At 44.3% G+C, this 13,945-nt stretch overlaps 1 protein-coding gene across 4 annotated transcripts in view; it reads left to right on the top strand.

Annotated features, from left to right (window-relative positions):
- LOC120933098 (zinc metalloproteinase-disintegrin-like batroxstatin-2) overlaps positions 1 to 13,945 on the top strand; it is a 130,496-nt gene that overhangs the window by 70,416 nt on the left and 46,135 nt on the right. For all 4 annotated transcript variants that reach the window (XM_040346095.1, XM_040346096.1, XM_040346094.1 and 1 more), the window contains one exon: positions 2,503 to 2,698. In XM_040346095.1, coding sequence (XP_040202029.1) covers positions 2,503 to 2,698 — 196 coding nt within the window. The remainder of the gene's footprint in view (positions 1 to 2,502; positions 2,699 to 13,945) is intronic.

The raw sequence follows: 13,945 nt of genomic DNA, 5'->3' as shown, positions 1-13,945 counted from the left end.
GTGGAGGGGGTGGTATTAGTTAGGAGGCAGTACACTGTGAGAAATTTTGAAACATGTAGAGCAAAGCTGGAAATCTTTGGCAAGTATATAGTGGGGGAATCTACCAATGTAATGGGGGATTTACACTGACCATCAATGTGAGGGGGAATTTGCACTGACCACCATGTAACGGGGGATTTTACACCACCCACCAATAGAAAAGAGGGATTTCTACACTGACACCAATGTAATAAGAGCATTTACACCAACCACCAGTGTAAGGGGGAATATACAATGACCTCCATGTAAGGGGGAATTTACACTGACACCCATTGTCAAGGAGATTTGTACTAACCACCAATGTAAGGTAACACTTCTACACCGACCACAGATGTAAGGGGGGATTTACACTGACTGCCAATGTAAAGGGAGATTTACACTGACCACCAGTGTAAGGGCAATTCTGCACTTACCACCAATGTAAAGGTAAATGTACACAGATCACCAATGTTATAAAGAATTTACACTGACAACCAATATAATGGGGGCTTTTATATCAACAGCCAAAAAAGGGGTATTTCTGCACTGGCCACCAATGTAATGGGGATTTACACTGACCACTAACATAATAGGAGCATTCACAGTAACCACCAATGTAAAGAGGGATTTACACTGACCACCAATTTAAGGGGGACCTTCACAGTGGCCACTAGTGTGACTCAAAGGATTGTACACCAAGCCTCAATATAATGAGAAGATTTACACTGACCACCAACGTAACTGAGACATTTAGCCTCCGTTCACATTTTATGTGTGTCAGGAATACATGCAAAATCGCTTTCCTGACACCACAGAAACATGCTGCCCTTTAGCAACTTCACAGAAGTTCCACCTATCGGCTGAGATGTGCGTAATGCGTATTCACGTGCACCAAAATTCAGGATGCTGTGGCATCATGTTCTTTTGAAGAAGGGTTCCACCTCCAATTTTCTTACATTTGCAGAATAGGCTGATGTTAGGCTTAATGACTATGGGCCAGGTTCTCAAAGATTTACATCGGCGTATCAGTAGATACGCCGTCGTAAATCAGAATCTGCGCCGTCGTATCTTTAAGCGTATTCTGGAAACTAGGATAGTTGGCAAGTATGAGGCAGCTGCTTTGGGCCCCACAACAATGATGGAGCCCAGGGCAGCTTTCCCTTTTGTCCTGCAAGTGATGTGGACTATGTACTTTTCACTTTGCCCTATCAGACAGTAGTGTTGCTCACGAATATTCGCATTGCGAATATTCGTTACGAATATGGCATATTCGAATATTCGCGAATAACTCGAATTTCGCGGCCAAAATTCGCTATTCCGAATATTCGTATTTTTTCAAATGTATTTTTAAAACAGATCACATCCTAGTGATCTCCATCGACGTCTAAAAGCATTACTGGTATGATTAGAGACCCTGGGCCGAGTAGCTAAGCTGAGGCGATCCTTTTATGTTGACGAATATTCGCTATCGCGAATATTCGTATTATGAATATTCGCGAATACTTTCTCCGCCCTTCTTTTGCATCAGAGCCAATCAGAATTCTCCTACCACAGTTGTCATCATTTGCATTTCACCTCTTTAATGAGAATAATAACTGTTTAACATAAAGACATTTAAGAGATGTCAACGTAAACGGTTTACTTGGCTTTTTTTTAACTCAACAGAATCAGGGGCCCCAGTGTGCGGTTGATCTTTACCTAACTCAATACAGGTCAGTCTAGAGGAGAGATCTGTATTTTCCAAATCTATGGTTATTCAATATTTATTAAACTAATCAATATACAAATTGGTCAAAGTAAACCCTCAAATCTATATAATAATGTATTTATTTTATTAATACCTTGTTGTTAGTTGCAGGGTCCATTACGTAAAACCACACTTTTTCCAAAGGGCAGGTGAAATTGAATGTTTCAAAATTTCGCAATCAATTTCGCAATCGCATTAGCGAAATTTTGCAATCAATTTCGCATTAGCGAAATTTCGCCAAAAAATTTTTTTTTGATAAAATATCACGAAAATTCGATTTTAGCGAATATTTCATGAATATTCGTCTATATATTCGTGATATATCGCAAAATCTAATATGGCGTATTCCGCTCAACACTATCAGACAGTTGTTGGGAAAACTGCTGGGGATCCCATAAATTAATCACACCCCAACTTCTACCTTGTGGAACAAGCAGGGGGAATATAAGGCTGAATGTAGATTCACACTCATTCCTTCCAGATCTCTTATGCCATTAATGTTATGGAAAGTGGGATTTTTCTTTAACATAGTTTCATTACCTAGCTGTTATACATTTTTTGTAGGTGAAGCCAACCTCCATATGTGGCAGTGTGCTTTTGCACTGTTACCTGTTCATTTGTTCACTGGAAGATGGAGTCTCTGCTGTAAAGTTCTGTGCTCCTAGACATACAGTATGACTTGCATACATGACCTGGAGACTCAATCATTTGATTTATATAATGGTGTCTCCCCACAGCTAAAGACTGCAGGATCCGTGTGTAGACCAGCTAAACATGAATGTGACTTGTCAGATATGTGTGATGGAATATCTCCTATGTGTCCCTCTGACCGCTTCCAGTCCAATGGAGTGTCCTGTTTAAAAGGAGAAGGTTACTGCTACAATGGAAAATGCCCCACTCTCCGAGGTCAATGTAAGAGATACTGGGGGCCAGGTAACAAATATTTAAAATTATTTTAAATACTATCTATAAAGTATCTTTCTTTTATAATGACAGGTGATTGTGAATACAGTATCAGCACAAGCTCACATTGAAAAATAGACAATGAAAGAAAAAATATAATTTTTTGCTTCCTTCTTAACTTTGAGATGAGAAGAAGGGAGCAACTGTAAACTCTAGGCAGTAAGATAAAACATGTGAAAATAAAGTGTAGCGGCGCCAATGAGAGAACCACCTGTGTGGCGGAACTACTATAAGGCCAAGTGCCAAAGTGATCATAAACCATAAGCAATGATGCTTATCCAAAGGTAGGCCACACTATAAGTGAGTATGGTAATTGTAGTGCACTGACAACAGTTATGAGCTATTATTATTATTATTATCACTATCACTAAGTAAGTGAATCAACACCAAAGAGCAAATAAGTGAGTAAATAAACCAATAGGGTACCGGCAATCGAGGAACCACCTATAAAACAAAAAATGGTCTGGCAGTGAAAAAATATTCTCAATGTGAGCAATGGTGCTTATCCCAGTGATGAACCTCACATACTGTGAGTAATATAAATATGTTGACCACAGTTGCAAATGTTAAAGCAAATTGGCACAGATATATTATATAGGTAAACACGTGACTGCAAAGCTGCCGAATCAAGCAATATAAATACTCATAGAAGGACCATCCATGTGACAAAAACTCATGTGAACAGTGATGTGTCTCCAGTGATAAACCGTACACACTGTAAAAAATATATAGTAATTAAAATACACTGGCCCAGATTCAGGTAGGGCCGCGCACTGATACGGTGGCGCAGCGTATCGTTTTTACGCTACGCCGCCATAAATTACAGGAGCAACGCTGTATTCACAAAGCAGTTGCTCCGTAATTTGCGGCGGCGTTGCGTAAAAGGGGCCGGCGTAAGCGCGCGTAATTCAAATGATCCCCTAGGGGGCGTGGATCATTTAAATTAGGTGCGTTCCCGCGCCCAATGTACCGCGCATGCGCCGTCCCAAAATTTTCCCGACATGCATTGCGGTAAATGACGTCGCAAGGACGTCATTGGCTTCGACGTGATTGTAAATGGCGTCCAGCGCCATTCACGGACGACTTACGCAAACGACGTAAAATTTGAAAATCACGACGCGGGAACGACGTCCATACTTACCATTGGCTGCGCCTCCTAATAGCAGGAGCAGCCTTACGACGAAACCGACTTACGCAAACGACGTAAAAAACTACCGTCGGGCACGCGTACGTTTGTGAATCAGCGTAAGTATGCAATTTGCATACTCTATGCTGACAACTACGGGAACGCCACCTAGCGGCCAGCGTCAGAATGCACCCTAAGATACGACGACATAAGAGACTTATGCCAGTCGTATCTTTGGCTAAAGTACGCAGGCGTAATTGCTTTCTGAATCTACCCCATGGACAACAGCTATGAACTGTTGTACCAAAGTCCCAATCAAAAATATAAAATTAGTCCATACACTGTGAAGATAATATGAATATAATTCCCCTTCAAATAGACTTGAACCAGATGTCTATTTCAAGATGCAATCCCCAAAGACTTGGAAACAGGTTCAAATTGGGTACTCTTACCAGATGGAGTGGACCCTCAACTCACCATACGGTGGGGGGGTCTCAAGGGCTTTTGTGGGCCGATTGCCCTCTCTGGTCTCCGTCAGGATAGTTGTCCTAGGTGTAGTTTGGTATCTGATGTATCCAAAATACACTTGTGGCCAGATGTTTCACTCCAGTATGTAGGCAGGTACCGTAGTAGCAAACCAATCAATTCCAAATTGGGGGAGAAGGAGAAAAGGAAAAAAAAGCTCCTCATAGTGTAAAATTTGAAAAATTTAATAAAAAAATTCAAAAGATCACACTGGTTACAGCAAGAATCATATCCAAAAATCGCAAAAAAGCACACGTGCAAAGTAAACACACAGCAACTCTCCACCTTGGATGGATGGACAGATATAATCCAGTAGTGTGCAGTAGAGAAATGGTAGGACCAGCGTACCCGACCGGTTTCGTCTGATAGAGACTTCAACAGGGGTGTACAGCTGGACCCCACTCCTCACCTGCACTTAAATACTCTTTTGACCCACCTGCGTAAGACCCCGTTCACCTCCGCCGGGCGATATCGGCGTGTGTGTTAATTCCGTGTTGCTTCTGGGAACGTGCGTTCCAATCACCGGAAGTAAGTGGGCGGGGATGATTAATATGACCCCATAGGTTAATCCGGGTCCCATCTCTATAGAGATGATGAACGTCTCTCCCCACAGACCTCCTCTCCGTCCAATGGGGGAGAGGGACGGAGCGTTCCACGCCCTCAAATCAGCTCATCAACTCTGCCTACTCGAGTGCGGCGAGGCGTCATGACACCATGCGCCATGCCTGCACCTAATGTGCACCCAGCCCACACCACGTGTATACCTCGTGATGCGGAAGTGCAACGGCGTCATGTGTTCCACTCACTGCCGGCGTGCGCTCCATAGGGGTTCATTGAACGTCCTGTGACAACGGTAATGCCAAAAACAAAACACAGAAAGACCTGTCAAATATATTGTCAAATACATTGGCACCCACAGGAGTCACCTGATAATATTTTTGGGAAATAGATACCTAGATCCCTGCATAAACCAAATTGTCCAGACAGACTAAATGTCCACACACAATCATCTGGAAAGCAGAGACATTATTAAACTCGGTCTCACAGGGGTGGATAATAATCAGTTAAACATATATGAAAAACCACAACTATAAATATAAAAAGAAGGCAAAAAGGCATGTATAAATAACCAGAATACATTAGCCACCCTAAATCCCTCATTCAGGATTGGTTGATGAAGGCATTTACATCCCATTCAACGTTTAGGCCATAAGGCACATAACTTTTAAGTTGATATATCCAGAATACCTCTAACTTAGATACCCCTCTGACACTGGGTTCACCCCTCCAATGGGGGACAAACTTGTCAATGATTTGGAAGTTGTTACCCTCCAGTTTTTTATTGTGTCGCTCCAGGTAGTGCCTAGGTACCGTGTGATTGGTGCGGCCTTTTTTGATATTGGTGATGTGTTCACCTACCCTTGTGGAAAAGCTCCATATGGTACAACCAACGTACTGTTTCCCACAAGGGCTGGTGATGAGATAGACGATATGCTTGGTAGCGCATGTGAAGAAGTGTTTCATTGGAAATTTCACTCCTGTAAAAGAGGATCTGAAACAAATTGTCTTCCTCCTTCCGCTCACATTGTGAAGGCAAACATTACACCTCCTACAGGGATGAAACCCCTTGGTGAGGGGGAAGAAAAAGGGTTTAACTGGGGGGTCATAAATGTTAGGAGCAATTTGATTTTTGAGTGACGTAGCTCCTCTATAAATCCCCCCAGCATTGGTAGGAAGCGAAGGTCCCAGGACTCGGTCGCTCTTTAAAATTTTCCAATGCCTCCTAACAATCTCCTTAATCTGTTTATATTGAGTAGAAAAGGTGGTAAAAAAGGAATTTTAAAATTTCGATTCTTGAGCTGTTTTTGGCCGTTCCATTGTTAGGCCGCGTACACACGAGCAAACATGTATGATGAAACCGGTCCGCCGGACCGTTTTCACCGTACATGTCTGCCCGGGGATTTCTGTACGATGGCTGTACTAACCATTGTACAGAAATCTGCGCGTAAACAATACACGGGGCGTGTCTGCGCCGTCGCCGCGACGATGACGCGGCCACGTGGGCGGCCCTGCCAGTTCAATGCTTCCACGCATGCGTCGAAGTCATTCGACGCATGCGAGGGATGGCGGGCGCTCGGACATGTACGGTAGGTCTGTACAGACGACCGAACATGTCCGAGCGGGCAGGATTCCAGCGGGCTGTTTTAAAACAAGTCCAGGAATATTTGCCCGCTGGGAAAAGGCCCGGCGGGCAAATGTTTGCTGGAATCCTGTCCGCTCGGGCCTACACACGACCGAACATGTCTGCTGAAACTGGTCCGCGGACCAGTTTCAGCAGACATGTTTGGTCGTGTGTACGGGGCCTTAGTGTAGTCCGATCAGTCATGGTAATCATATCGATCTCCCTATCCACATCCTGGCTGGAATATCCTTTATCTGTGAATCTATGTTTCAAAATCTGTGCCTGGGCTTGAAAATCTGTAATATTTGAACAGTTGCGTCTAATACGCAGCAACTGGCTGCGAGGCACAGAGTTCAACCAGGCAGGATGATGGCAGCTGTCGGTCGGAATATAGCCATTCCGATCTGTGCTCTTGAAATAAGTTTTGGTCAACAGCTGGTTGACCCGGGCAAGAATTTCCAAGTCCAGAAAGTGAATGCTGGATAAACTGGCTTCATAGGTGAAGCTAATTCCAACTTCATTGTGATTAAGGGTGGACATAAATTGATCTAGGGACTGTCGGTCTCCTCTCCATAGGAGGAGGATGTCGCCTATGTATCGAGCCCAGAGAACAATCTCTGGTCGATCAAGAGCATAGACGACATCCTCCTCCCATTTGGCCATAAAAATGTTGGCCAAACTGGGGGCAAACTTAACATAAAACACTCCAAAACTGTACATATGAAAAAAGATCTGTAATTCTGTTCAGCCACACTTAAAATTCACTCACCTATCTCGCTAAACATAGCTATCTCCCTGACCTCACTGTTCAAGTAGCACACTTAGGAGGACATTACTCTCTTCATCAAGATCTTTGTATTTGTATTTGGTTTGAGATCACACTACAGTAAGGCTGGATTCACACCTATGCAGTTTTAGTGCTTTTTGCATTTTGCCTACAAGGCCACAATTAACGGCCACCGCGATCGCGTGGCGGGGGAGGTGGAGGCGCACGGAGGCACAGGATCCTGTGTCTCCGTGCGCCCCCACCTCCCCCGCCGCGCGATCGCGGCGGGCCCGTGATTCCCGGCAATTGAGGCTGCGGCTTTGCAGCCTTGTGAAGTCCTAAGCTTCCTTCTGTGACCTGGCGCCATCTGGTGGTGGCCGCCGGCATTACAAGTAAAACCAGTTCTAATGTGTACTTTTTCACTGTTTTCACTGCCATCTCCTTCCCTCTAATTAGAACCCCCAAACATTATATATATTTTTTATTCTAACACCCTAGATCAGGGATATGCAATTAGCGGACCTCCAGCTGTTGCAAAACTACAAGTCCCATCATGCCTCTGCCTCTGGGTGTCATGCTTGTGGCTGTCAGAGACTTGCTATGCATCATGGGACCGGTAGTTCTGCAACAGCTGGAGGTCCGCTAATTGCAGATCACTGCCCTAGATAATAAAATGGTGATCGTTGCAATACTTTCTGTCACGCCGTATTTGCGCAGCGGTCTTTTGGGGAAAAAATACACTAATAAATAAGACAACAGTAAAGTTATCCCAATTTTTTTTATATTGTGAAAGATAATGTTACGCCGAGTAAATTGATACCCAACATGTCACGCTTCAAAATTTGTGGAATGCCGACAAACTTTTACCCTTTAAAATCTCCATAGGAGACATTTAAAAAATTCTACAGGTTGCATGTTTTGAGTTACAGAGGAGCTCTAACGATCACGGTGATACCTCACATGTGTGGTTTGAATACCGTTTACATATGCGGGTCCTACTGACAAGGCTTAGCTGGATAATCAGTCAGTGTCAGTTCAGTGAGGGAGTAGGACGCTTCCCGACGAGTCTGCTCTCTCCAGGGACCAGACAGATAGCCAGCTAGACACCGCAGACAGGCAGGCAGGCTCCTACAATCTTTGCTGCATGAATCAACTTGCAGCCCATAGGACCGGCTCCTTCCTTCCCTTCGTGGGCCCCTCTCTTCAGGTAAGACCCTGTCTTTCAGGGCCATCTTTCCACCCCCAGGAATCGCTAGTGACCGTCCTTTTCAGGACAGCCACTCCAGCGATCCAAATTGCGGCTGTTTACCTTCTCTTAGAGCCGCATGCAACCCAATCAGTCACCCATAATCACCCCGGCCACCCGCCGCGCATAGCAGCGCTTTTTTCTGGCGATCTGCGGCTCTTTCCCGCATCCGCGCCTGACCAGGCCTTATTCGCGGCCGCCGCAATTAGGAAAGACCGCGGCTTTAGCCGCGTCCTAGCGGTGCGCCGCAAAAAGGAGCACTGACAGCCTGGAAATTTTCCTGGAATTGTCAGGGATCATCCCCCTATCCCTGGAGGATCCCATCCTCCCCTGGATTAACAACCAGCTCATACCCACCAAGCCAAACAGCCCCCAAACCTGAGGCCTGTGGCCCGGTCGGCGGCCATCTTGGTACTCCTCAGCTACAGTGACACCCATCTTCCCCCCCTTCCCCCCCCCATTCCAAACAGTACTTGATCCAGGGTTTCGTCCGATCGCCTTTCAGGGATCAGGAAGGAATTTGTTTCCCTGCGGCAGCAAATTGGCTTAGCACTGCCAGTTTTTTTTTGCCTTCCTCTGGACCAAGGCCAAGCGAGAGGATTCAGCGAATCTTCCCTCTATTGCAATTAATCCCCCCCCCCCCCGGTGACTGGCAACAATGGTTAAACTGCGATACTCTGCAGAAACGATTTGGGGTCTGAGACAATTCGCAACAGTATTACCAGCCGTCACCAAAAAGGCCTTAAAAATAGACCAACTTTTGAGATTCGATCGACGATCGACCATCAAAAATTTCAACCATTTAACCCAGCTCAAGCACATATCATGTGCTTTGATCAACACAAGATCGGCAGTAAAACACCGATCAGAAATCCATGATTTCTTACTACAAAACGATCTAGACTGCCTCTTTATCACAGAAAGCTGGCTTTCAGACGACTGCAACACCATTCTTGGAGAATTGGTGCCAGAAAATTATCGAATTATAACGGAAAACAGAATAGGGCAAAGAGGAGGAGGCCTGGCGGTGATCCATAAGTTTCATATTGCAATCACTAAGCCGGTCCTTCAAAATCCTCTTCCATTTATGGAAACCCTTAGGCCCCATACTCACGACCAAACATGTTTGCTGAAACTGGCCCGCGGACCAGTTTCAGCATACATGTTTGGTCGTGTGTAGTTACGAGCGTACAGAATTTCACCGTACATTTGCCCGCCGGGCCGTTTTTCAGCAGACATTTATTTCCAAACTTGTTTTAAAACCGTCCGCTCAAATCCTGTCCGAACGTACATGTTTGGTGGTGAGTACACAAAACCAACGTACAAAAACCCCGCGCATGCTCAGACTAAATGAGGCCACGGGAGCGCTCGTTCAGGTAAAACTCACGTTTGTTTGGGATATGGCACATTCGTCAATAGAAAGATTAATTCTAGCAATAGAACACTGAAGCAAAACACACAATAACCAACGCTTGATGCCGTCGTTTTATTCATTCTTCTCTTGCTATAACTAATCAGTTATTTAGCTCATGTTATTTCAACTGAGTTGTTCCATACTGAAAAGTGACATTTGTTAGCTGTGATGTAGTAAGATTTTTGCAAACTTTTATTGGCCCGACGTATCATATTTTTAGTGGTCCTCCACATTTCAATTTTTTTGCTTTTAATGTTTAATGGTTATCTTTCCCACTTTCTTTAGGTGTTTATAGTTATGTCACCATTTAGAATATTATAATAGGAAATTGTTTTGATTTAGCTTTTGTTTGTATATTTAACAGGATTTTTTTGAAGGTTGTTTAAATTGTCTACCATGTTGGCACACCAAATGACCCCCCCCCCCACATGAGTTAGTGAATATTTTAGATTAAACATTTTATTTGTTTGTAATGTTTGATGCCTAAAATAATACCCACAGTATTACAAACAATAGGCACGTTTTTCAAATCAACAAAAAGGCTTTTATTTGAGCAAATTATAAAAAGGATCAAAAACAGAATGGCAGCACTTGAACAGCTAGCAACATACATGCAAACTTGCATTTGAAACATGGTGAAGGATAAACTAGCCAACCTCAGGAAGCACACAAAATAAAATCTGAAGCAGCAGCACATAACCAAAGGAACCCAAGCTGTGGTAGTCCAAACAAGATGCCATTTGTGGGGGATCAAATGGAAGGCAGGGCATCAACGTCTCCTCTTCCTTGCAACCTTCCTTCCAGGCTGCCTTCCAGCGGGTCTTCCCTGGGCCCTTGCAGGTGGGGATGATGTGGCAGCAGGAGTATGATGTTCAGCAAGCCGGGCCGGGTCACATAGCCCAGTGTCTGGGGTCAGCAGCTCCCTCTGCATCCACCAAAGGGCCTGGTTGATCACGCCCTTTGCCAGTTGCCTCTGCTCCTCCGTGCCTTTATTCAGGTCATGTGCCACGGAGGCACTGTAGGCCTCAGTGGGGTTGAGGGGGGCCCTCATGATGGCACTCGCCTCCCTAATCATTTGGAGGCTGGCTTCCTCCACTGCCCCCAATTTCTTCTTACGGCCTGGTGGCCTAATATAAAGGGGAGGAGCCTGGCTGGTGGTGCTTGTCCTGGGGAGCTGCTGAACGCCACTGGGCCCGGCCTCCTCCTGGCTGCCACTGACCCCTTCGTCCTGGCTGACAGTGAGGAGAGGATCTGCCACCTCCTGGCTGGTCTCTTCTTCCTGTGTAAAAAAAAGGGACATGTTGTAATATATTTAGGAATATACTCACTCACATTTTCATGCTTGAATCTTATTTTTTGCCTTGAATTTAAACTTGAAAACAGACTCACCCTCTGACCCCTGCAGTTGTCATCCCTGACACCTATTTGTTTGCCCACGATTTTAGATTTTTACTTCCCAGCTTGTATTTTATTAACCAATATCAAGTCAGGAATCAAACAATAATTAAGATTATTACATAAATAGTTATGAAACTACTATACCTCATCATCGTAGAGGCGCAGATCTGCCTCTCTGTCAGCCAGGCCCTCTTCATCTGACTCTGCAGGGCTGTGGTGATCTGGGGAAGTCCCGCTGGGAGGTAGCGTGGAGGAAAGGTTGGGATTCAGACTTGACATTGATGGCCTGCCTTCCAGTTGATCCCGCAAAAATGACATCTGGTTGTAATACCACAGCTTGGGTTCCTTTGGTGGTCTTGCTGCTGCTCCAGATCTTAGCTGCTTTTGGTGAGCTTTGTACGCTCTCCTATATGTGCCCCTGAGGTTGGCAAGTTTATCCTTCACCATGTTGGCACTGCATTCTGGCACCCATGTCCTCATGTATGCTGCTAGCTGTTCAAGTGCTGCCGCTCGTACGTCCTTATTGTGGTAATGGTCCTGCTTTGAATCCCACAGGATGGGCATTTCCCGAAATTTATCCAGCAAGTGCTGGATAATCTCTTGGCTCTGCAGGAGATCCATTGGGAAATTAGGATTTACTCTTTTTTTTTCTAGATTGAAAAAATAAAAAGAAACCAAAAACACTATTAAAAAAAGCCTCAGCATTTACATTGATAGAATATGTTGTTTAAAAAGTAGTACCTATATAGAAATACAAACACAGTGTCTCTTGTTTAGAAAATGCTGGCCAGCTCTGCCCCATTGGTTTGTTTTAGCTAACATTTTTTTTATACATGCCGCCCCTTTGGTTACATTGCAGGAAATAATAGAAATGTACAACCATACACAATTATTACAAATGACAGCATTCATCAAGGCACTATTGCATGTGTAGATATCCTGCCCCTCAGCATTGATTACATGAAAGTAACTTCCTAATGACCTCTGTCCAACCAACACAGAACAATACTTGGCCTGATCTGAATACACCCTACATAATTGATAATGAGTCACAGCATTTTTGACCTCTCTATTTTGTGATGTCTACAAAAGCATTTGGGTACGAAAATCACATTCTGTTATCCAAGAGACATAATAGCTTAATAAAACTGTGCAACCAACAGACCAAACCCCCATCCCATTGCTCTACATTTTACAGCCCGCTGCTGATCCCATGTTTAAATTTCTTACCTGCCTCTCTCACAATCCTCGTTTCTTCCGCTCGCTGAATTAACACGTAACCTACGTAATCACGTCAAGCGCCTTTTATCCACTCCGCGTATGTATGAAACGCCGCCCTCGTCACCTTTGCCATGCCCCTAATCAATTGAAAAAGTAAATTTGGCGTTAACTGTGTAGGTTCTGGAATCGCGCGAATATTCTCCGCGTAACCTACGTCAATACGTTGTTGGCATTCGCGACACTCCGCATATGCAAGAATCCCCGCCCTCATCTCCGCCCCTGACGGGACATTTCCTCGTTTCCACGCCCCTAATCTCTGTGGGAAGGAAAGATGGCGATGTCACACGAGCGGGCACGGAGCTCTCATGGCGCAAGTGAAGGGACAGAGGCAGGACCGTCCCGATCCAGGCCTAAAAGATATAAAGCCACTAATATGGCGTTCGAAGAAATGGTGGAGTTGGTTTACATCATGAGGAGGAAGGATTATGATGGTGAATGTGGGCCCTACAAAACACCGAACCGGAGAAAGTCACACATAATGGACAAGGTGGCAAGGAGAATGAGGAGAATGTTTGGTGTCACCAGGTCAAAGGAGCAACTACGGAAGCGTTGGTCCGATTTAAAATTGAGGGAGCCACATCACATGAAGAAGATACTCAAAATTCTGCGTAAAAGTAAGTCCATATTATTTAAGGGGGGGGGGAATGTCTGCAATAATGTGTTGACATGTATTTTTTCACATCTGCCTCCTTGGCCTGCTTGTACTTTTTAACACGTGTAGATACTGTATTGTGTTTATGTCAAATAACAACCTTAAACAAATTTTGTGAAATAGTAAACACGCGTAATATGACATTGTTTAGCAAAAATGTGACGTTACTCCAGGAACAACACACCTGGACATGGCTGACTGGCCCCAAACTTGGTTTTCCAACATTGTTGAATAGCAAAATCACAGAAATTAAATTGAGTGAATGTGACAGGCAAACAAGATTCATTCTCCAAAATGCAAATAAAGCTGATGTTTTAACATCTGGAAATGCAAAGCACCTGTGTCTCAAAAATCAAAGTATATTTATTTGGAGGGTCGACGAGAATTAATGTTTTGGGGGGACATCCATTTGTGTCACTTCTTAGCAAAAAAGGGGCAGGATCAGAGCTTGGCCTAGAACTACGCCAAAAATGGAGGATTGCTGAAAGAATAAACAACAAAAAATCATCATTAATGTATCGTCTATGCAATGTGTGCGATTTATGATATCCAATATCTGTGTGCTGATGAGTATCCCTTTTGTTTTTTATTATTTCTTATAGGGGAAAGAAGACGCCAGCAATTGGA

This window comes from Rana temporaria, chromosome 3 (assembly GCF_905171775.1).
Source record: "Rana temporaria chromosome 3, aRanTem1.1, whole genome shotgun sequence".
NCBI lineage: Eukaryota > Metazoa > Chordata > Amphibia > Anura > Ranidae > Rana > Rana temporaria.
The sequence above is the reverse complement of the archived record's forward strand: the minus strand, read 5'-3'. Positions and strand labels throughout refer to the sequence as shown.